General features: G+C 33.8%; 1 protein-coding gene across 4 annotated transcripts in view; it reads left to right on the top strand.

Moving 5' to 3' along the window:
* LOC126737574 (ras-related protein Rap-2b) overlaps positions 1–26,270 on the top strand; it is a 442,108-nt gene that overhangs the window by 323,830 nt on the left and 92,008 nt on the right. For 3 of the 4 annotated variants that reach the window (XM_050442558.1, XM_050442549.1, XM_050442539.1), the window contains 2 exons: positions 9,927–10,072; positions 24,376–24,586. In XM_050442558.1, coding sequence (XP_050298515.1) covers positions 9,975–10,072; positions 24,376–24,586 — 309 coding nt within the window. In that variant the 5' untranslated portion in view covers positions 9,927–9,974. The remainder of the gene's footprint in view (positions 1–9,926; positions 10,073–24,375; positions 24,587–26,270) is intronic. The other variant, XM_050442565.1, reaches the window with a different exon arrangement.

Raw genomic sequence — 26,270 nt, 5'->3', positions numbered from 1 at the left:
TTACCGCTAAGTAAGACTAAGACAACTAAGCTTTGCCCAGTAAATTTAGGAATGTTTCCATTTTGTTAATAAACCAATTAATAAGACCGCATAAATTATTAATTTATCATCTGAAAAAAACAAGAAGAGAAGCAAAAAATGGACCTATCCGACGGAAACCTAATCGATAGGTCAACGAAACGCGAAGACAGCAAAAGATCGAAAAGCAGACATGAGAGAGAGAGCGGGGTAGGACTTCGGATGACTCTTCAAAATTCAAAAAAACCCCATCACAATCCCGCATCGATCCTAAACTTTCCAAACTTCTTAAAACCCCGACCTGGGAGCTGGCAAAGCGTCACCTTAGAGTGCAGAGCTGAAGCAAAGTGAGAAACGTAAAAGGAAACTCGAGAAAGAACTTCAGGAAAGATCTGCGAATTGAGAGACGGTAAACTCAATGACCTCAGAAAACCATTCTTCCAAGACGCAGATCTCTGACTTAAGGAGGTGTTGAACTAAACAACGCCATTATTAACAAAACCGCCAAACTCGAAGAGCATCTGACGGTGCTGGGAGGTCTGGCTAGTAATCATAATGAACAAAAGAACAGAACTAGGGAAGATGCAAGCCTGTCTCCATCTTCACAGGATGGAGCTGGCATCTAAACCGATTTACACTGCAAAAACACCAAACAGGGAGCCAGTCCCCTTAACATCGTCAGTCTCAAATCCTAACCCAAACCCAACTGAAAATCACATCCAAGAAGAAAAGAGAAACAAATAACAAAAATGCTCTATCAAAGAATTATTTCAATGCCCCCATCTTGATATTACTCATGTTTGGGACAAATTAGGTAAAATTAAATGTATACAACTTTGCTTATGGATTCCACCTAATCGAGATGAATTAGGTGTAAAGTTCGAATAAATAAATGTAAATAGAAGTAAAATCTCTTGGTCATGAAGTAAAATCCGATGGAGTCAAACCAAATCCAGATAAAAAAGCTGTAATTTAGAAATTTCCAATTTTGTTCAAAAAGAAATTAAGGCCTATTTGGGTTATCTGGGCTATTACAGACAGACGATTATTTAAATTTGCAAAAATTACCAATCTTTCTTGAATAAATACTCAAAAATGTGATCTATACCCCAAAATTTGCCAAATCGTTTGAGCATGGTAAGCAACTCTTAAATAATTCTCCAATATCCGGACTTCGAACAACAAAAAAACTTAAGCAAAAAATGGCTAAGAAGGGATATCGGACGACAATTTTTAACAGAGTTTTTATTGCTCGACTTATATATGGCGACCACCTGAGCCACTTTCCAAAGTTTTGTATTTTTACTAGTGCAAAGTCATTGATTACAAAGTAAATAGAAAAGCACATAGAGAGAGAAACATAAACTTAAAACAAAAAATAAGAAAAAACATGTGATGCAGGGATTTTTTTAATATTGTCAAGGAAAAAAAATTATTGAGTCAACTCAGATATATACATAATCAGCTTTCCGTATAATATCTTCAACAATTTAATTTATAGTAAAACATTTTTTAAAAGGAATTAGATCTATATGAGATAGCTCTAATATACTATTGAAATAGTTTAAGAATAGTTATAATTATTATTTGTCATTATTTAAGGCATCATATGTATCAAAAGCAAATTTTATAATAGACTTCTTATCTTTTTGTATTTTTAATCTAATTTTAAAACCAAAAATATGTTATCTCATGTTAAATATTATTTTATATTAAGCAATATATTTTATATAAGCCCCACTAATATTTATTATTATTGTTTTCCCTAAATTTGAAAAATTATTTAAAATCTTCTGTGACTGTCTTGTATATTTTTTAGTTTTTGCGTGCTTTTACTTTAGTTTTTCTCAAACTAATAGTGTGCTTGGAAAACCATATAGAATAAGAAGAAGAAAGAAGGTAATAATTTAAAGCTCCAAACCTCCGGCCTTAAGCAAGACTCCTTTATAGATACTGAGCTATGCACAAAGATTAATAAAAATTTCCTTTTTTGTCGTAAGACCTCTAGTCTTTTAATAATATACTAAAAAGGCCATTTTTAATGCTATTATATTTAAATTCTGAACAAAAGTCTTGTACCCTTTTATCTCTCTATTTAAGCAGAGAGAAGAGGACACATGAATGGAACTATTCCATTCTTTTTTATATAATTATTTTTTTAACCCACCAATACTTATAGGTAAATTAGTTGCAAAAATGTTATGCTTTTTTGCATAGAGTTTTAAAATAAGGACAGATATGTCCACTAACAAATACTTTGTCTTTTGTTTAAAAACAAAATCTAAAGGTTGCAATCTTTGATCTTTTCCCTATTTGAGTATAATAAAAAATTATTGTTTCTTGAAAAAAGACGAAAGATTTACAATTATATTTTTAGAGAAGCTACCGGCGTTTTGTCCCTTTTTAAAATTAGCCACCCTAAGTTCGTTACAACATTTTTATCATTAATTTGCATTTTGATAACCGATCCCAGTTTTATAACCATGTTGCTTTTATTTCTCTTTTCGAGGATACCACACCGCTCGATATTTTTTCCGACTTGCTTGATAAAGTGCTTCAAATTCTTTACTTCACTGGTAAAAAAAAAACATATTTTTCCAACTATTTTCATTTTACAAAATTAGAATTACGTTGTTTTTATAAAAATCGTCTTTAATTTATTGTACATATTATTATAACGATTTCTTTTCGATTAAAGCACTGGAAAATAATATCACAAATAGAAAAATTGACGTTAGTAAGTTTACAGTTAAAGATTTTCTTCTGAAATATTAAAAAGAATAAAATGGGAGAAAACTGCAGTGTTGAAATTCCAAAGCAGCTAGAGCACCGAATAAAAATAGTGGGAATAAGCAAGTCTGAATACAAATTGAGAGACGTAGAAGTTGTATTAAAAATTGAAAGTCAAAATTGTCTGCAAAATTGTGAAGATAAAAAAATTAAAATAGTACGCAGGACTTAAGTCAATAATGTCAAGTTTATTATGGTACTAGAAGTTGATTCATTCACATATGGCATATTAATTGAAAGAGAAAAATTGAATATCGGATGGAATCGTTTTTTGGTTTTTAATGATTATGGTATAGATGTTGCCGCTATGGACATTTGGTTAATGAGTGTAAAGATAGCAAAATTTGTGCTAAATGTAGTGGTAATTACAATATTAAAGAATATAATGTTGATAATGTTAAGTATAATAATTGTGTTGTGTCTAATTAAAGGTATAGTCTTAATTTAGATATTGGACATGTAACATGAGATATTACTAAATTGGCATCCTATAAAAGAATCGAAGAATTTTAAAGGAATAAGTATTTGAAATAGTAATTAGATTTAAATATCGTTTCCCTTTTAAGCATTATTTATTTTAATTGTCAGGGCTACCTAAATAATAAGGATGCAAGCCTAAAAATCATAAATATAGAATCGTAGATAATAGAGTCATGTGAATTAAGTATAGATGGATAAGAGTTAGAACAAGGTACTACCAACAACAATAGAACAGAACCCCCTCTGTTCTAGCTTTGATAACGTTTGATATAAGACATAAAATTAAAACATTTCAATTCCTTGAAACTTACGTTTGGTTATTGGCTTTGGAATTCTCTGTGTCTTGTGTAAAATATTTATATTCCATTTTGTATCATACCCCGCAATACGGCTAACTAAGACACGGCGGCCTTAGTTAGCAGAACACCACAAAAAAACATTCAAAAATGGCGGACAACAGCGTTAATTCGCCCCCCATAGTCAGTGGGGGGCCAAACCACCGACGACAAAGACGTTAACACACCCAAAAAGAGTCTTCCAACAGCGAACCAACGGAGACACCAGAAAAGCATGAAGAATTAGAGCGGTGCAAGTCTCTAGCTGGCAGCACTTACCCCTTCCAAAAACCGCTTCTTGAAAGAAGATATTCTAAAACCCCATCCCCTTCCTTGAATCCCGACCAGAACATGGAAGTAGGACAATTTAATAGTGCTGAAATGTACAAAACTATTTGCGAAAGCCTCCAAACGGAGATTAATATACTGCAGTCGAGTATTTAAGGAAAAAATCCTAAAATTTAAAACACTAGAAAATGAAAATGAAAAACTAAAAATCAAACTAAAAGACACTGAGGAAGAAGTCGATCTCCTCAAAGAACAAAATTGCATCTTCAATTCTCAACTGCAGGAAATGAATAAAAACATGGAAAAAATAATCAAATTAAATGAAAAACTAGAAAACGATAATAAAAATTTTTCCGGGCAGCTGGGGGCGTTGAGGGACCAGTGAAACGACAATAAAAAAAGAGAAAACACAAGAAAAAGATCAAGAAAAGATGCAAACATCTCCTCCCCACGAGAGGAGGAGATGCTGCAATCTGATGACTCATAAATACGACCAACACTTTCATATCCCACTCAGTCAATTCCCACGCTCCGTGCCATCATAAGCTAGAGCACCTCAATGCGACCAAGAAAAAAAAGATAGGCGCCAAAAACATAAACAAACAGCATCAAGAAACTGGCAAGAGCCATCGATGCTAGGCCGAAGTATTCAGTGTATAACAACATCCCCCGCAAAATAATGATGCCACATTCATAGATGTTTTCAATGATTACCTGGATCTGGTTGGTTGGTAACTTTGGTTTGCTCAAAAACACCTTTTATAGTAATAAAATAGCTAATGATGTATATCCACCTGAATTTACTCAAATAGTTAGAACACCAACTAGGATAACATCTAGACGTCAAACATTCATAGTTTATATAGTAACAAATGATAAATATAACATCATACACCTAAAATTAGCGACTACTCGATACTTTCAATTGCACTTAACCAGCCTATTGAAGAAAACACTAATATTATAAGTTTCCAAAGATCTTTTGAAACTATGATTGTGAAAAATTACAACAAGATATAGCTGCGATTGAGTGGAATAGAATTATGTCCTATGTTAACATTTTAGCTGACTCTTTTGTGAATGATGTGGAAACTATTATAAATCGCGTGTGTCCTAGAATAAAAATTATACAAAGTTTTAAATATTTGGAAAAAATACACAGAAACTATAGACTCACAATCTAAAAACCTTATTGCCAGGAAAGAAGCAAACCATACCGGATGAGATAATATTTGAAAATTATTAGTACCAATGAGGCAGACATTGCTGATAGGTTCAATGAATACTTTGTAAGTAGCATTCAAAATATTATTTAATTAAACAACAAATTTAACACCAGATTTTCTTATGGCGGAGATAAATATTGTGTTTTCTGATTTTCAAAAAATCTCAATGGCAAAAATGAAGAAAATAATAAGAAGTCTAAAAAACATAGGAGGGGCAAAAGTGGTATATCAAAGCAAGTACTTTGCGATACTTCATAGTAGTCGGTGATGGTCTTTTGGACATCATAAACACTTCCCTAGGAAATGGTATTTTTCCAGATTCGTGGAAATTATCAATGATTATTCCTGTCCCTAAAATCCCAAATACTAAATAGTACAACGAGTTTCGCCCAATTAATTCCTATATATAAAAAATTACCGGAAACGTGTTAAAGATTAATTGCATGATTTTTGTCTAAGAAATTAAATTAGTAATAAATAAGTGGAGGGATAATATATTAGTGCCCGACCAATCTGGATTTCGGGAAAACCATCTATGTAAGTCGTTTGGTGTTGGTATTTGTGATGATTTCCTCAAATCAATTGACTGATAATCTGGTGTTGACGGTATTTCTAGATTTTAGGAGAGCCGTGTGACTGTCGATAGAAATATATTATTAACAAAACAAAAAAATTAGCGATTAGGGAAAACGTGTTAAGGTAGTTTGAGTCCAATTTGTTCAACCGAACCCAACGTGTACTGTATAAAAGTTGTGTGTCTGAATCTGTCAATGTTGATTATGGCGTACCTTAGGGCACAGTATTGGGTCACTATTATTTTTGTTATACATCAATGATACGGTGCATGTAATAAAAAAAATGAAAACTGGTCTTATTTCCAGACGATACAATGATATATATAATTGGCAAATATATACAAGAAATATTAAGATCTGTAAATAATGAACTAAGTAATTTATTTATATGGCTCTGCGAAAATAAATTGTGTTTGAATGCTAATAAATCCAAATTTTGTGAATTCGCCAAAACATCGAGAATTATTGCTGAGCAAATTAATAGTATACAGATCACAGTAGGGGAGAGGTAGGAACACTGAGACGCAAAACTTTTAATATTAATAACTTTTTTATTAAACGCTATTTTAAGGTCATATTTTATCTCTACATTTGGAATATAAATAGGAACTGAAAAACGATATTGTTTTTTGACGAAAACTAAAAGTAACATCTCAAAAAAAATTAAAACTAAAAAATACCAGATGTCTCACTGTACCTATCCATGTTGGAACACTGAGACGCAACACTTATTATTATTTTAGGTGAAGACTGTCAAAGTTTATCTCAAATTTCAAAAGCTACTTTTGGCGCTTGATTAACCCTTGCGATCAAGGGTAATCAAGCGCCAATAGTATCTAGATCGCTAGGACAGCGATCAAGATATTCGAAACTAATTGGGGGCTCGGGATCTTCACTAATATAATCTTCTCCTCCGCTAGAATCCTGTAATTCCATTTCATTCAGACCTGCATTTTCTACAACTGGAGGTTCATCTGTATTTTCAGGAGTAGCTTCATCTGCAATAACCGGCCTATCCGTTAAAGAACTCGACAAAAAATCTTCTTCCGATCGAATGGAAATATTCCGGTTTTCCGAAAACCACTTGTGATGTTAATGGGCGTCATTGCTAGTGGATATGCTATGCCCACACACGCAGCTACGTTACAAATTGTAAATGTCTGACCGGGATGGTTCATCATCCATGCATCTACTGCCGCGTTATAGAAACTTTGAAATGGTTTTAGTAAGCCTCCGTCCAATGGCTGTAACTTATTAGTACAGTACGGCGGTATAGTTAAGATCGTGACACCATTATTTTTACACAAATCGATTTCTTCAATCGATAAATGATTTTGGTGATTATCCATTAGCAATAAAGAAGGGTTTTCCTTGGTGCTACCAGTGTGCTCAATAAAATGTTTAACAACCTGCACAAAGCACTCCGTATTCATCCAACCTGTTTTTGAAGCCAGACCTTCCAAGTTTCGTTGGGCACCCCATTTATCATTAAGTCTTTAAAGTGCACTCTCGGGAATACCATAGCAGGAGGAATAGCTGCTCCCGATGCTTCAACAATGCAACAGGTTGTAACTAGCGTTCCACGTTCGGCACTTGTGGTCTTACTAACCTGTAGTATACCCCTTTGTGCAAACACTTCTTGGGACTTTTGAACGGTAACGGTTCCTTTCCCTCATCTAAATTATAGATATGACAACCATCTTCAAATACTGGGAAACGCTTTAAAACAGTTTCAAGTTTTGTGAAAAAAATGTCAACGTTAAATCTATTGAAACTGGTTGCCCTTGAAAGACTACAACCTTCTGGGGTCCGAAGAGACAAGTCGGAATAACGCTTCTGAAATCCTTTTATCCAGGCAAGTGAAGCACTTTTTGATGCATGCCAGTCTGCTGGAACAACTATATTATTATAAACTAGAGCTTCATATGACAATCTTTGGGTGTCGCCTCTTGACAGACCATAAAACATTTTGGAACAGTTGATTATATATTCGCTCAAGGCGTTCTCCTGTTCGACAGTGAAAATTTGTTTCACCTTGTAATTAGGACATAAACGAATGTTTTCGTCTTGTTAATTTTTTTTACATATCTATGGATCACTTGGAAAGATAGTCATTTCATTCGTGCAGCTTGACATATAGAAGTGCCTCCTTGAACTAATTCATCTGGTCTTCAGGGAATCGGCCTATTTGTCGATTGGTTTAGTTTTTTCGTAACATTTTCTATCTGTAAGAGAAGATATTTTGCAAAGGACCTGTTTTATAAAATCCTTAAAGGGATAGTGAGACATTAAATTTAAATTTTGAGTAGTTATTTGTGTTTTTTTTTCTTTTTAATTTATTTTTATTTTAATTTTACCATCGTCTATCCATTCTTACGGTTCTGAGACACTGTGTGTACAGACTATGTTGGAATAAATTGTTGGTACAGTTAGTAATTTTAGTTTACAAAAATAATTTTTTAAAGATTTTTTTTACCTTTTAATATAGATAAAATATTGTGTATTTTTCTATATAGAAGGCCACTGTGTAGCCAAAACTAAGTGAAAGTTTATGAGTTTTGCATATACTCAAAATTTAAATTTAATGATTTTATCATAACTTTCATCAAGCAAATATCTAATATACTTAGTACGAACAGTGACACAGTAAAGGAACAGTGAGACGTGTCTCACTTTTCCATAATTATTATTTAATAAAAGACGACTAAAAAACTAATAACACTTTTGCAATAATCAATTATTTTAATTTAATTGTTTTGTAAAATGGTTTCCCTTTTACATAAAATAATTTACCTTGTTTAAAAATGTTTCGTTTCCGCGAAAACACCGGCCACGTGGATACGGTAAAATTACTCCGACTCGCTTTCTTCCACTAATCAGCGATAACTGAAAGAACACCAATTAAGCTGATGTTAAATGTGATGTCAGACAGAAAATTATGTTTAATATCTATTTGTTTATTTTTAAAGCTACAAATCTTGTACCTGATTACATTTGTAATAAGCCAACAATATTTAGAGATGTACATAATAATAATACCAAAAATTGTACAGACTTTTAATTATAATATAGATTTTATAGTACACAAATGTTGAACTCTATTTTTAACAAGGTTGGAGCTTAACACCCGCCGATATTAAAAACTGTGATAACCTAAACCAGTCAAATAGGCTATTAAGGGAATATGTTTTACCTACATTTTAACTGTTTTTTTATTGTATTTGTTTCTGTTTTTTGTACTTTTTTATTTTGTTTATACATTTTTAATATCTTTAAGTTATAACATAAGTTTTATATTATATAATACATTTATTTAATATATAAATTTGTGAGTGTTTATTTTAATTTTAATATATCGTTACTGTTTGTGATATATAATTTTTTTTGCCTTATGCGATTTGTAACTTACACGTTAAATCTTTTCTTCTTTCTCCTATTGTATTATTGATATATTATTGATGCTAAATAAATAAAAATTATTATTTTATTTTATAAATACTCAAAAACTGAAATCACTCACTTACTCACGTCGCATCATAACTTCTCACTAACTTACTTACTCACGAACTGAAAAAAAAGTACTACACTGAAACTGTATAACAGTTTGTTTTTGTCAATACTGTATAACAGTCCCAAAAAAAAGATGTTCTGTTTTGTAAGATTAAAAGATTATATTCAACCACTTTACCATGCATATTATAATATTTTTCAGATTAATATTTAAATCGGCGTAGATTTCTCGATTGCTGAAAATATTAATACAATTTTGAAAAAAAGACTTTTTTCTTAAGGAAAAAATTATTTACTTATTAGGTAATTTTATAAGGCGCACTCTTAGCTCACTTCTTAAATGATATGCTCTATCAATAGTCCTCTTTTAAGTTCACATGTTTGCGATTATTTTAATTAAAACAATAAAACAAATTAAATTTTAAATATTAAAACCACTTTCTTGGAACTTAAAACCGTAAGTAAATCTACCAATCCTATATAAAGCAACTTTAGCTATAATAAGGCCTTGATCCAAGGCAAGTTGTTTAACTTTTCCCTAAGTAATAAATAATCGCTTAGCGGTATAACGAGGGTCTAACTTTCATTTAACTTTAAATTACTTTTCCTGAAGCTTTTACTGCCCTAATTTATAGCGTATTGAGCCTATAACTTTATTATTAATATTAGTTCGTAATTTCATTATGATTTTTATACTTTTGCAGTAAATTCTGGACCCCAAACACCCCATCCAAAACCCTGCCATAAATCAGATGAAGGGAAGGCATCAGTTTAGGAGAAGGTTTAGCCTTCAGCCTTCTTTTTTAAAGGAGGAATCTGGGGATGATGGAAGGCATCACAACTCAAATAGGTAGGTGAACTATTGCCAAGATATAATAGTTTACATATTGTTGCTTTTTATATTTGGTCAAAATGGGAATTATTCTCTAGAACAACTCATAGCACAAAATTTTAAAAATATTAACATTTTATAGTTTATTATATTTAAGGTGTTAATTTTTAGTGCCCTATATAAGATATGGCCAATTATTATTGTTCAAGTTTAATATGTACATAGAACTTTAAGTTTTCTAAGTTTGTATTTAAGATACAGGATGCAAACCAAAAATTTAATTTCTGAGGGAATTGTCACAGCTCGCACCTTATAAAAAACAGAAAAAGGTAAAAACTGCCTTGCATAGACATTTTTACTTAAAATTCATTACCCTGATCAATGTAAAAATTAAGCATTTATTTAGAGCTATGAATGTAACTTCTACCTAATATTTTTTTGACATCGATAAATTTATCTATTTTTCTCTTAAAAATACACTTAAAGTCCAGTTCAACGATATATTAGAATGGTCACCCGTCAAAACACCAGCATTTCACTTCTCAAATGTAAATAGAAGGTGGATGACATTGTTTGGCAGGTGGAATGCTGGTGTTTTGACGGGTGACCATTCTAATATATCGTTGCACTAGACTTTACCTTCTAATAAATGCTTTAACTAATCTTTTATTTGACTCCAAATTAGTTGGTTATTAAGATAAAAAAGTCAAAAAGGAAACTGAAGGATTGTGTCAAAATAAAGAGCTTTTTTATAATTATATAAAACCTTTGACAGTTTATGCATAAATAGCAGCTAAATGCCAAAGCTGCCAAGAATACAAACAATGGTCGGGTTCGGACTTTGAGGAATGAGTCAAGCAAATGATTGGAGAAAGGATTGAAGGACGTAGCCATCAGGACCGAAAGTTAGAGTGTTGGAAATCTTTAAATAAAAAGGCGCTTGTTCCTTTTCTGTTTAAGGTTTAATTAATAAAGGGATGTAATGTGCTAAAATGGATATCATGGAGTAATACAGATCCTGCCGAAAGAAGGAAAATATTTTGCTGGTTCAATAGCAAGGAAGACGTCGTGAAGGACTGGTGCAAGAAATGCGTTGGCAAGTAGTGGGCGGTAAAAAAGGCTTTGGAGCATCAGTATCATGTGGAAAGATATGATATATTGTCAGTTCGTTTCCGGAATCCAAAGCAGGAAATAAGTATATCGTGGGCATGATGGACTTCTTTTGTAAATAAAATGAGGCATACTTTCTAGCAAACCAGGAAGGCATGGAATCCTTCAATTTCTGATCTCGTTCCTTTCTTTCAATATCAATGTTATTGAATTATCAGTGGATAATTGGGGATTGAAATGAAACGACACGCGGTTCAGATAAGATCATGACAACTACTACTTTATTTTTTAATACTGACAGTTTATATTACAAGCGGTTAGGCAACACGACATACTGAATACGGCACTTTACTCAAACTACCAGTAGATGGTGTTAGTAGGTTTAGATATCTAATATTAACACTCCCACTTATCTAAACCAATTAATCACAACTTAATCTAAGTTCACTGTAAACATCTAACAACCTAAGCCTAATTCTGTCATAAACCTAGCATGCTTTACAGAATATAATGCTTTTGTTAGGACATCCGCCAGCATTTCATCCGTAGATAAGTAATTTAACTCCACAAAACCATTTGCAATTAATTCTCGGACAAAATGGTAACGAACGTCTATATGTTTAGAACGCTTGTGACATATAAGGTTCAAAGCTAATTTTTGTGCACTTTGGTTATCATTAAATACACTTATGCACAAAAACTTATCGAGAATTTCAGATAACAGATTCCTTAAAAATACAGCTTCTATAAAAGCTTCTGTAATAGCCATATACTCGGCTTCAGTACAACTTAATGCCACCGTTTTTTGCTTGTTACACTCCCATGAAATAGCCCCACCAGACAACATAAACACAAACCCTGTATATGACCGCCTATCTACTCGTATTTCATTACTTGCAAAATCTGCATCAACATATCCCCTTAAGTCATAATTGCTATCTCTTTTATAAGCTAAGCAATATTCCTTGGTCCCCTGCAAATACCTAAGTAACCTCTTAGCACACTTCCAATGTTGTTCGGTATAGCAATTATTGAACTAACTTAAAAAATTGACAGCAAATGTAATATCTGGCCTTGTTAATACTGAAATATATATAAGACTACCCAAGAGCTGTTGATAAGGCAGTTTCTTTTGACAAACACTAGGATCTGGCTTATCAAAGCAAAGTCCCTTTTCCATGGGTGTATTTACGGGCTTAGAATCGCCCATAATAAACCTATCTAGAACCTAATTTATATACTGTTCTTGGTCTAATAAGATTTCACTTTTGTCATCATTTATTCTAACCCTCATGCCTAAGCCTTGTTTAACCTGGCCTAAATCCTTGGTTTTAAATTTTCTAGATAAATGACCCCTGACAAAATCGATTTCATCTTTACAGTTAGAAAATAAAAAAAAATCGTCAACGTATACCGCAATGATTGTAATGAAAATACCTAAACGTTTTATAAATAAACATGATTCATTATCACATTTTTTATACTCTAAACCTATAAGTACAAGTTCAACTTCTTTATATTACACACGAGCAGATTGTTTCAAGCTATAAATAGCACGATTTAATTTTAACACAGTCTTTTCATTTGTGCTGATTTTACTATCAAAACACTTTGGTATTTCCATAAAAACCTCTTCTTCCAGTTTGCCATTTAAAAAGGCTATGACAACATCCAAATGGAATATTTCAAACTGAAATTGTACAGACAGTGCTAGTAACAATCTTAAAGTTGAATGTTTTACTACTGGGGAGAAGGTTTCATCAAAATCTATATGCGCAGTGGAAGCGTGCTGGGCCCATAACCTATTGAATTATCATTACTATACTTAGTTTTAAAGACCCACTTACACTTCACTGGTTTATGTCGCTCCGGTATGTCAACAATGTCCCATATGCAGTTCTCACTAAAGCTGTCCATTTCCCTGGTCATAGCTCGTAACCACTGGCTGCGGTTAAGACTGGAAAGAGCCTCCTGGACCGTCACTGGATCTCCCACTGGAGCTGAACCCTCTGGCCTCCTTGTAAAGTAGCTGACAAAGTCATCCCATGTCCTTGCCTTTCTGCGCCTTTCAGATTTCCGAACAGCCTCCTCCGCAGCAGGAACATCCTGATCTGGGGTGTAGCTCGGATCACTCTCATCACTTACCTCGTCCTCAGTCTCCCACTCAGACAGCACAGGTGTTTCAAATGTAGAGCTGGTCTCCTCCTGAATCTGGATACGAGCACCATTCAAATTCTTTTCCATGATATGGACCTCTCGGCTTGTACATATTTGCCTTGTAGAAGTGTTATACAACCTATAACTCTTTGTGGAATCAGAAAATCCCACCAGTACCAGCTTCTCTGATTTTCTATCCCACTTCACCCTCTTTTCCTTAGGAATATGTGTCATGGCTGTACTGCCAAACGCTTTGACATAACTTAGGTTGGGTTTCTTACTATAAAACATTTCATAAGGCGTTTTAGGTAAGTTACTTACCATATATCTGTTTCTAAGATAGCAGGTTGTGTTGACAGCCTCTGCCCAAAAATTCTTTTGAAGATCAGCCTCGTAAGGAAGACACCTAGCCTTCTCAACCAATGTTCTGTTTAGTCGCTCGGAGAGCCCATTCTGCTGGGGTGTGTACGGGTTTGTGGTTTGGTGTACTATTCCTTGCCTCTTCAAATACCTCTGGAATTCACCACCAATGTATTCGCCACCATTGTCAGTACGCAACACCTTCATTTTCCGGTCCAGCTGTTTCTCAACTAAACGTTGAAACTCCTTAAACTTCTCGATGATTTCATCCTTCGTCTTAAGGAAATACACAAATGACATACGGGTATGATCATCCTGCATGGTCAAGAAATACCTCGAGCCTCCTATAGATAGGTGTCTCCATCGGCCCCGCCAAATCACTGTGGATGACATCTAGCGCCCCTGTAGCTCTGGTACCTTTATGGCTAAAAGGTTGTCTGGACTGCTTACCCTCGCAGTACACCACACAGTTCTACCTGTCAATCTCCACCCGACCAGGATAATCAATGTCATCAACTAGACCGTCCTTCATCTCCTTTAAAAAGGTTGAATTTATATGTTTGAGCCTCCTATGCCAAATTTCACCACTGGTGAATAGAAAGTGCTGGACTGGTGAATAGAAAGTAGTATCTAGTTTGTAAACCCTATTACTTAAAACTGCTTTAGCCACAAGAACATTCCTAATTCCTACTGTTGAAAATCCTGCAACAGTCTTGCTCAAAATCAACACTATTGCCCCTTGCTATTAACTGGCTGACTGAAATTAAGTTTGTTGTTAATTCAGGTACATACTGAACATCTTTTACCTCAATTTTAACAGTATTGCTGCACACATTTGTGTAAATATTCACATCACCACAGCTGTGCACCGGCAGCTTAGCCACAACAATTTCTTTCAGGAATGGAGCTCTTGTATTCTCAAGCCAATCTTGCCTACATGTAACGTGTACACTGGCACCTGAATCTAAGTACCATTCCATGTTGTTATACTGGGCACTCAAAAACACAACATTAAACGCACTTTTAAACTGATTTGGACTGTCCTTGTTCGTTTTTTGAGCAACTTGTGGGCATTTCGACATGTAACGTCCCGCTTTTTTGCACCGGTAACAGATTACTTCACTTAAATCCCGTTTTTTAACAGAATTTGTGCTTTCACAACTTTCCTTGGGTTTATTTTTGTTTTTATTTACATTCTGTTGACGTTTGTGAAACCCAGCGCCCCCTATAAAAGCACCAGCTGACGAGGAAGTCGCGAATCTGCTGCCATCTGGCTGCATATCGAGCAACTTTGTCTTAATGGCATCGACGGTAATACTGATCCCGCTATGCTCCAACGCCATCACCATCGGAGCGAAATGTTCAGGCAACCCTGCCAACATTAAACTGCCTATTAGTTCGGAATCCAACTCGAACCCCGTACGACCAAGTTTCTGGGACGTTTCGATAACTTGGTTCACGTATTCTTCCACGGAGCTACAGTTTTCCAATCGCAACGAAATTAAACTTCGAAGAAGTCAATCTTTCTCGTAAAGCCCTTGTTTTCATAGAGATCTTTTAGTTTGTCCCACACATCTTTTGCTGTGGTCGCCTCTTTAACATGGACGTATAAAGAAGGATCAATGGACAAAACAATCTTGGCCTTTCACTTAGCCATTTGCACGAAATCGGTCTCGGTTCTAGCTATGCAATTACTTAGGCTTTCTAAAACTAGGAAATTTTCCATCGCTAAGCACCATTCTTCATAGTTTTCGCGGCCGTTAAGCTTCGAAATTGACGACAAATAGTTGTTTGCTGCCATCTTGAAAACTGCGACACTGCAAAACCGCGGTGAACAAGACCCGGCGCGACGCTTTTCCGGTACAACTATACTGTTTTTCGACCAAAACTAGCCGTTTTCTGCACGAAAACTGAACAAACTCGCATAACTTCATTGTGCGTTGTTTCGCGTGAAATTGAAAAGAAGGAAAAACCCATTATTTGAATAAAAATAACTAGTTTGAATCACCTTTTCGATAAATAAATCTAATAAATTTATCAAGATAAATAAAACTATATTAAAATAAAAATAAAAAACACCTATCTTTTTTACTATTTTTCCGTTCTTCAAAATGTTTTTTTTTTTATAATTTAACGATAAACTGTTTTGAATTGAACAAAAGAAAATTCAAAGATACTTTTTAAAAAAACTAGCCTAACGAGGTGTGATTCTAATGTAATTTTATAATACGAAATATATGAAAAAAACATATTTTAAGTTATATATTAATTTTTAAGGATAGCCTCTCTACCTCTCTCTTTAGTGAAGGAATCTATTTATTATTAAAATCAACCGAACAAGTAGCTATGCGTTTATCTTTATTAAATATTTTAAATATTATGAATGTAGTTTCCTTTAATTTACGTAATTTTGATATTGGTTCATTTGCAAAAACTTTTATACGATTTTTCACTGTGCCTGTTTCTCTAAATTTTCTTTCAATTTCATTTACTATCCTCCTTGTAATGAGTCTTTCTAGATATTTTGCCTTAAACAAAATGCAAACTTCTTCTTGAGTTCTTCTCCGTATCTAATTAAAATTTCAATTCATTAAGTTTTAGTTAAACGAACCATATTTACTTTAAATGCGCATTAATACATGTTTGAAAATTGACTTACCATGACAATATACCTTTTATACTTTAAGTATTGCTTATTTTTTTATTAGATGCGTAAACAATTTGAAGTGCATGTGTTCTATATTTTTTGACATGTATCATACTTTTTGTGCTTCCAGAAAAAAGGAATTAAAAGGTAGCGACGAATTAAGGTTAAACGAATAGAAAAATGAAATTAAATTTTTTTATATTTTTAGTAGAAAAAGTTTTAGAGGCTTTTAAATTTATAAAAATAGCAATTTCTAAAACCGCATATCTTAGAAACAGTTTAATAAAAGTATAGTATGTGACACACCAAAATGTTTATAATGTGTAAAATCCAAAAATGTAATCACATATAGAGTCTTCCGTTTAAAATAAAAAAGTTGGTATTGACCACAGCTCTATAAAACACCCTGTATACAAAATTTTTGTTGAAAAAATCATCACCGTATGCGAGCATTTTCTCCAACACGTCCTCATTTATTTTTTAATGAATTTGTTCGCACCTCTTTATTTTTAAGTTTGTAATTTCTTTGTTACTTTGCAAGTATATTAAAAAGCATTTTGAAGAACGGAAAAGAAGTAAAAAAAGATCAGTATTCTAATATTTTTTATTTTGTTTAGTTTTATAATGATAGTAAAATTAACTACAGAAATATGGGTTTAAATTACGTATTTTTATTCAATAAAAGATTTGTCATTCTTTTCAATTTCAATATTTAAAATAAATTAGGTAGGATAATATTGAAAAAGAATTCCTAATCGAGAAGTTTTTCAAACAGTTTTTGCAAATGCTCAGGAAACCGGAATGTTTTTAAGCGTAAGAATTAATTCTGAACGAAAGGCGAGACTGAAAATGAAGAAAATGTTCTGGATATGGCTAAGATCCGGGTTAGGCGCATTACAAAAGAACTTCGATTAGCATCACATTTAGACGTTTGGAAGATACTTAGGAAAAACGGTTTAAAGCCTTTCCATATTCAGCCCGTTCAACATCTTCAAGAAAGTGATTATGGCTTAAGGGTTTAATTTTGCGAATGGATCCAACAAAGTCGAGGCCTACATAAATACATTTTATGTAGCGATGAAGATCATTTTACCCGCTATGGAATTAATAACCGACACAATGAGCATCGGTGGTCAGATGAAAATCCTCATGCCACGTTAGAACGAAATTTTCAACATCGATTCAGTGTTAACGTATGGTGTGGAATGCTGAATGACCAATTCTTTGGTCCTTTTGTATAAGATGTTGCGTCTTACTGGAGAAGGATATTTACGCTTTTTAGAAGACCATTTAATACACATGTTAGATGATGTGCCGCTAGAGACTTGACAATCAAATTTTGAAGGCATCAAATATTATTAAAAGCAATCCCCAAGCAATTAAACATGCAACACGAGCGCTTAACAAACGTGCTGCAGGTTGCCTTGAAGTTGGTAGGGGTGTTTTCGAAAACCTTTTAAATTAGTAGAATTTTGTTTTTTTACTAATATTTGTTTGTGCTGCTTTTAAAATAAAAAATCTTAAAAAAAAATTTTCAGAACCGATTATTTCAGAAACGGTTAGGAATCGACAAAAACATATCGGTTAATTTATTTTATTTTGACCTTCTGAGCATGTGGTAGATGTTGTTTTGGAGGTAGATGTTGTCTTTTGGTGGTAGATGTTGTCTACTTGCATCGCCCGGTTCAATAGCACCACATAGGACTTAGGCGGCGTGAAGTGGTTCCATGGAACTCACGTTTCGCCGCCATGTCGATGTGTCCGGTTTCCAAAGGGGAAATGGAGTAGTAAAATTAATGCATGATGGCGCCCTGACGACCAAAATTTTCCGGAGGTAAACTAGCCTCCCATTCGGATCTCCGGGCGGAGGCTGGTCGGGGGGGTTCATCAGGTGGATTTAAAAGCCTAAAAATCAATTTCTGCAACATCGGAGGTCTAAACACCAATATTAATGCAGTACACCAACACCTGCAATCAAATAAGCCTCACATTCTGGCATTGGCAGAAACAAAGGTGAAACCTTCAACAACAAATGTTCACCTCATTTATCCTGGATACGATCTACACACCCGATTTCGACTAAACTTTGGATTGGCAGTATTTGTCAAGAGCGATTTGAGTTGCCAGCGGGAGGAAACTCTTGAACCTGCGGACTTCGATATTATGTGGTTCAAAATAATAGCCAGTGGAGCCACGAAATTTATCTGTTGTATCTACAGACCACCAAGCGACACCCAATATAGGCGGCTCTTTTTGAACCTGGTTGATTGCATTAACCAACTGCAAATTGACTACCCAAGCGCAGAAATCATCGTCATGGGTGATTTTAACGTTCACAATATCAACTGGCTGCGCTTCTGCAACAACAACGACGAGAAGCTGAGCTATTTGCCACCATATGCGGGCTTACGCAGCTTGTGGAGGAACCTACCAGAATCCCCGACCGAGACGGCGAGTTCGCGAGTCTCCTAGATCTGGTCTTGGCTTCAGACCCTGACTCGTACACTGTATCAGTACAGGCCCCCCTAGGAACATCGGACCACAAATTGATAACAGTCTCTTGCCAGCTGGATGTTAAAACGCAGGATCCTCCGATGCCGCGAAAGGTATGGCACTATAAATCAGCAGAGTGGAACCATCTTCGGGAATTTTATAGCTCATTCCCTTGGAAAGAAGTCTGCTTTAAAACTAATAACATCTCAGAATGTGCAAACCAAATTACAGAGACGATCTTGGCAGGAATGGAAGCTTATATCCCTTTTTCTACTAAATGCAGATCAAACAACAAGCAATGGTTCAACCTGAATTGCAAAAAGGCAGTAACGACTAAAAACGCAGCATATCGCAAATGGCGTCAACATCCTTGCACCGAAAATTGGAGGAACTTTTTAACCTTCAGAAATAGCTGCAAGCGAATTATTGATGAATGCAAAGAGAGTCACAACAACAGGATCAAAAACAAACTGCTAAACTGCCCAAATGGAACAAGATCTTTCTGGTCGGTATCGAAAGCCGTTAGTCAAGGATTTGCTAAGTCGGCCTTGCCACCCCTAACAGCAGATGATGTTTCTATCGCGGTAACAGCAAGGGAAAAAGCCAACTTACTGAGTAAACTCTTCGCGTCCAATTCTACTCTGCACTCGCAAGGCAAAACACCGCCATTTTTGCCAAGAATGAATTCATCGATAGGAGAAATTTCGTTTCCCCAACGAATTATAAATAAAATTCTTAAAAGCGCAGACACCAACAAAGCTTCTGGACCCGATGGAATTCCAGCCCTAGTACTAAAACGTTGTGCAGATGAATTGACTCCTCCCTTATGTAGACTGTTCACGGCATCGTATAAGCAGGGCTCATTTCCAACAAGCTGGAAATTTGCTCAAGTGCAAGCTGTACCCAAAAAGGGAAAGAAGACGATGCCGTCCAATTACCGCTCGATTGCACTAGTTCCAGTAATAGCGAAGATTATGGAGAAAGCAGTCAACCAACAACTGTTAAGATATCTGGAATCATCTGGACTAATCAGCGATCATCAATACGGCTTCCGAAAGCTTAGGTCAACCGGCAATCTTCTGACTTACGTCACACACTTGTGGACGGAGGCCATGGAGAAACACGGCGAGTCCCGCTCAGTCGCTCTTGACATTTCCAAGGCATTTGACAGAGTGTGACATGAGGGACTACTAACCAAGCTCTCCTCAATCGGCATACAAAACTCATTATTGAATTGGATCAAAAGTTTTCTTGAACAACGAACAATCCAAGTAGCCGTCGAAAGACACCTCTCCGACAAATTTAACATTAACGCTGGAGTCCCTCAAGGATGCATTCTATCCCCCACCCTTTTCTTGATATATATCAATCATTTGCTAGGAACCACTATCAATCCAATCTACAGCTTTGCAGACGATAGCACACTTATTTCCACATTTAAGTCCGCCAAACCAACGACAGCCGCAACTTCTCAGAATCTTAGGCAGCAACAAGTAGCTTCGACCAACAACGATATTAGAGCAATCTTAAAGTAGGGCGATAACAATCTGGTCAATTTTAACGCTAAAAAAACGCAGGCTGCAGTATTTACGATGAAGATTAACCTTGGTGGCCCGGAGCTGGTTATGGCAGGGAAAACATTGCCAATGAAATCATCTTTACATCTTCTAGGAGTCGAAGTCACCAACAGTGTGTCCTGGCGTGACCACGTTGCAGAGATCGCCAGGGCAGCTTCCAAAAAACTTGGAGTGCTTTTCAAAACGAAAAAACTGTATACACCAGAACAACTGCTGACTCTTTATAAGGCTCAAATACGCCCTTCCCTCGAGTATTGCTCGCATGTCTGGAGCTCTGCACCCAAGCATAGTTTAAAGCTGCTAGATTCTATACAGAAGAGAGCTATTCATCTTATCGACAAACCAGAACTGACAAATAGTCTGGATAGTCTGGAGCACAGGAGAAAGGTGGCTGATCTCTGTTTATTCTACCGTTATTATCACGGTAAGTGCTCCTCTGAGCTGGCAGGCCTGATTCCACCTAGGGCTGTTCCGGCAAGAAGGACGCGTTTAGCAGTTGCGGCTATCAACACCGAGTCCACCTGCCTACCCCAAGGACGTCGCTGTATCGGACTCATTTATCTGGAGAACATCTTCTTTGTGGAACCGGCTTCCACCTCACATGTTTCCCGACGCATACAACCTGCAGCGATTCAAGATAAATGCCCACAAATATCTTCGCGCAAGCACCACTCCAAGAGTGACATAGGACTTTCCTCTTGTGCTTGTGTTTACCATAAAAAAAAAATAAATGTTTCCAAAATATTTTCCTTTACTCTCGAAACATGCTGCATAATATAAAAATATAATATGCATTGTGTCAATTTTAGAAGGTAACGCCCTTTAGATTTCTGCCCCCGTATAAAATTTACAATTTTTGATTGAGAAATTTGCGAAAAATCCAGCAAACATGAAAGATTTCCTCACCTAGTACTTGTGTACTTTAGCAACGATTGGCAAATCAGTTAAAAAGATCAAAAAAGTGCAAAAAAGTCAAGCATTATGCGCTCTTAGTATCTTTTAGAAAATGGTGTTCAATCTTAAGCAAAGAACGGAAATTATTCTTATTTACGAGGAAAGTCAAATCAAATATACAAGAAGAACGGCAGCATTTTTAACGAAAAATATCTCAATAGTCAATTAAATCATAAATATGTTTTAAAACTAATTACTAAGTTTATGAAAACTGGTTCCGTTTTCAGTATTCTTCCAGTTAGAGTGGTTAAATGATAAATTTCATGACAGATGGATTGGTCGATAGGGAGTAATTGAATGGCCACCAAGACCACCTGATTTATTACCTTTAGACTTTTTGGTCATTTCAAATCGATTGTTTTTAAAACAAAATCTAGTAATTTAGAAGATTTAAAAAGAAAAATCACAGCTGCGTATAGAGAAATCCAGGCAGAAGTTTTTCTAAACGTTAAGATTTTAAAGGAGTTTGAGAGTAGACTTTATTACTATTTGGAAAAAAATAGATAACATTTTAAACCTTTTATAAATTTAGTTGCGTTTTATTACTTTTTTATGTTTTATTTCATTACAATAGTTTTTACTTAAAAAAATATTTTTTTTAATGGTTTTAATTTGTTTCTTATAAAGTATTATCAAAAAATAAAGTATGCGGTATCCTTAAAAAGGCAATTAAAAGATCTTTAAAATAAGGCATCACTCGACCCCCTTTTTTCATTTAAGATTTTAGAGGTTATTTTAGCCCCCACCAGAGGGCTGCTGCAATTTGATTGTAAACTAATCTAAAAAATATCCCCCTCAAAAATAAATTTGACGTGTATTTGGAAATTTTTAAATTTTATACAGGAGCAGAAATATAGAGGGTGGTACCTTATCAAATTCACACCCTGTATAAAAAAATTTATTATAGTCAAGTAAATTATTTTATTTAAGATTTATTGGACTTTGTTTAATTAAATATATTAAAAGGTATCATTTAAGATATTAGTTCATGTTTCTTCTAAATATGTGAATAATTCTATTTTGTTGCATATGAGATGGAAATTTATAAATTGATTTATACTATAACACTGACGTAATATAAAACAAAATAAGTAACTCATTATGCGTTTATTAAAGTAATACAGATATTACCTTATCCAGACCAAGGACGAGACTTTAAATTTAAATTCAGGATATCTGTAAAACAAGAAAACGATGCTACTACCTTACACCCGCAGTCAGATGACATGGTATAATAAATAAATATAACGATTAACCGATATTTGGAGAAAAAAGTCTTTAGTCACCAAAGATACTGGAATTTATAGTTTCATTATTGATTCCTTCGACCTTATTGATCGGTTAGCCATAAAAGCGGAGAGTCTTGGGTTTGATAGTGACCAGAGAACTCCGTGTTTAAAGCAATCTAGAGTTTGGTTACCTGTCAGGAACTGTTTGTCAGTAAGCTGCATTGAAGAATAAATATCAGCCATAGTCAAGTGCGTATTTCTTTTTAAGATTCCAGCGATGGGATAAAGGGCGCATATAATATTAATGCCAAAGGTCAACGGTACAAAAATGGTGACTTAATTTGGCTCTGTTACGCTGAGAGACGAAAGGGTCTCTCACTAAAACTTAAGCCATTCTGGGATAGGCATACAAAGTGCTATAAGCCATCAACGATGATCTTTACAAAATAGAAAAGCCGCCGAGCAGTTAAGCTTTCATCACTCTCTTTGACGGACCGGCTCCTAATTATAAAAATCACGAAGATGCTGAGAAACGGCCAATCCAATTAGCTTTGACATTGGATTAATTCATAGGCCTATCATTCTAATGATCGAACGACATGTTCACTGCTTCAGCTGAGTAGACTTTGACAATTGTGTAGCAAAGGATTTAAAAATCTCCGGAGGAATAGCTGATTTTCGTAAAAAGTTCAAAATAATTGTTAAATTGTTTTTAGATTTCATAAATTTTCAAAAATATTTGTTAAATTTCAAGCATCAACTGTTCTTGCTGAGTTCTAATAAAAAAATAAATTGTTCATGCATTTGCTTTGGTTAATTATTAAACCAGTTTGCATTTTGTGATTGATCAGATCTACTATCAGACCCAGAAGCAAAATACAAATTATTTAAAGCAGCAAATTTTCCATTCACACTCTTGAGGGATCAGGCAAAAAATCCCATTTAATTTTAAATACCTCATGATAAAAGTCGAACTTTTTCCTGTTTAAAGCTTTCTGATTTGTAGGAACCAATATCTCGAGGAGCTAATCTCTATATCTCTAGGATAAAAAAAAACTGTTTTATAAACACTAGAAGTCAAATGGTTAATGTCAGAATCAAGAAAAATATTATCAGTTTTCTCATTGAGTTGGCTTTAAAAACCATTTTCTGATAAATATAAGCTATTAAAATATCTCTTAGTTTGCTCAGACTAACACTATTAGTAAGAATATTACTGTCAAAATCCCCTGCTATAAGGCTTTTTATTGTACCATTCATAGGGTGCAAAACCCTTTCCTGGCGTGTGAGGATTTCCATATGGAACACTGCACCAGCTCTGTTGTTCATTCTTGACCCATTTTTATACAAGATGATTTCCCAATTTACTAATAAAGGCCCATTGGCTCCTGCCACTACTCTTTTTTTGCAATATAGGTCATTATGCATTTTAAAAATTTAAAACTTTGCAAAGTATTTTCCATACATGTATAGTCTTTTAAAGCAAGAGTTTCACCAAAAAAAAAATATTCATAAATTTTAGACGCCCAGTGACATATTTCGGTCTTAGATTTTTCCTACTCTAGATCTTTAATTATATCTACTGTTAAAACTTATGTAGTAAAAAACTAAAACATACTGTTTATAAATTATTTTTAAAGTTAAAAAAGAGTAATTTTATTCAAATATTATCAAATACAAAAAAAATATGTTATAATTATTTAGTAGATATTCCCACTAATTTTATATCTTTTTAATATTTAGTATAATAATGGACCTATTTCTTACGCCACCTCAGTCTCTATCAACTTTTAGGGTTCTCAGATCTCAACGTAGCGAAGACACGGAATCATTAGAAAAAGACGTGCCGCCCGCTGTAGGACACGTGAGACATAAAATTGTAGTTATGGGAGCGGCCAAAGTGGGCAAATCATCCATAATCACGCAGTTCCTATATGGGACATTTTCTTCCAAATATAAAAGAACAATTGAGGAGATGCATCATGGTGACTTTAATGTACAAGGGGTGAGTTTTATGTATTATTTTTTTTAAATAAGTTATTGAAAAGAAGTTAATTATTATAAGCCTCTAAATATACTTTATCTTATACAAATTTAAACCCTCAAAATTGGTCAACATTTTTTTGAGAATTAACTTTCTCCTTATTTTGGTAAAAAGTTTTTTATTCTTATTTTCAATGTAGAACTATTCTGTATAATGAACTCAAAAAGCTTTTTAAAAAACTAAAGCATACTTAAACATAATATTCTACTAAAATAATTTAACAAGTAAAAAGAAATACAACAAAAAATTTGGGTTAATGTTGATTCGAAAAGCAACCCTCTTACTAAGAAGGTCAGTCTTAAGTACCCTTAATTGAATGAGAGAATGAAATTCACAATGGCTAAAAAATATAAATGAAATTTTTTTTATATGAGGTTTAAAAAAACATTTTTAAATTAAAGTATTTTGCATGTTGCTATATCTGAAAAAAAAATAAATTAAACAAAAATAGAATAGATGTAATGCTGAATCATTATTCTTTAATTCAGATTCTTCATCTTTCAGTTAACGTTCTTAATTTGTCCGTATTTAAAGGCGTTAAGCGGACATGGCAGCTTAATGTCGAGGGATAACATAAAATGTAAAAGTGCTCTGGATTTGAACACAAAGGAAATGCAGTAATACTATACTTCTTTAGATTTTATTGCTTTGATAATCAGCTATTTTCTACTTGAAAATTACTTGGTCGAAACTCATGCCTAACTAGTAAAACCATGTAAGTCTCATTTAATCTAAAGGTCAATCCTATATCGCCAGAAAACTCTCTCACTATATCGCTTTTTATTACAAAATACATACTATATAGTGTTCTTCAAGATTAATATAAACAAAATAAATATAAAATAAAGAACATATTGTCTTTTTGAACAAATTCAAATATTTAAATATATTACAAATATTACAAGTGATATACATGAAAAATCATAATGATAAAAATAATATTATGTGCGCAATAGATTACAATCTATGTGTGCACATGGTTTAATGAAATACAGAAAAAAACTTATTAAAAGTAATGATAAATATAATATTACACTAAGTACTTAAATATATAAATGATGAAATAAATAAGTTGTACCAGAAAATAGAGTAGCAAGTAAGCACGAACAAATAAAAGTCATTTAGTAAACCAATCTATATTATTTATTTTATTTTTTTTATTTATTTATTTCTATATTATTAATTTTTCTTTATTTAAGTAACCGTATATTAATTTTCCGTTTTATTTTATCAAAATTTTTATTTTTTATATCAAATAGAAGCATGTTTTATATTTTTGGCACTATATAAAAAAGGCTTTTTTGACGTTTTCCAAGTTTTACATTTTGTGTTACTGTTTTTTTTACAGTTTGCCCTAGTGTTAAATGTATGAGTTGGAAAACTTATAAATGATTTGTCTCTTGATATGTATCTAATTACTGCTTTAACATATAATTGATTTAATTTTAATACATTAGCTTCACAGAAAAGAGCAGTAGAAGAGTACAGTTAAGGTTTTTTTTTAAATAATTTTTAATATATTATTATGAAAATGTAAATACGTTAATTATTCTCCTAGTTTTTGTACTATTTTTATTGGTATTCTGTAGTTAAAGTTGATTCGTAGGGTTTCTTTAGGGTTCTACTTACGTTTGGTTTATTATTT

This window comes from Anthonomus grandis, chromosome 1 (genome assembly GCF_022605725.1).
Source record: "Anthonomus grandis grandis chromosome 1, icAntGran1.3, whole genome shotgun sequence".
NCBI lineage: Eukaryota > Metazoa > Arthropoda > Insecta > Coleoptera > Curculionidae > Anthonomus > Anthonomus grandis.
The sequence above is the reverse complement of the archived record's forward strand: the minus strand, read 5'-3'. Positions and strand labels throughout refer to the sequence as shown.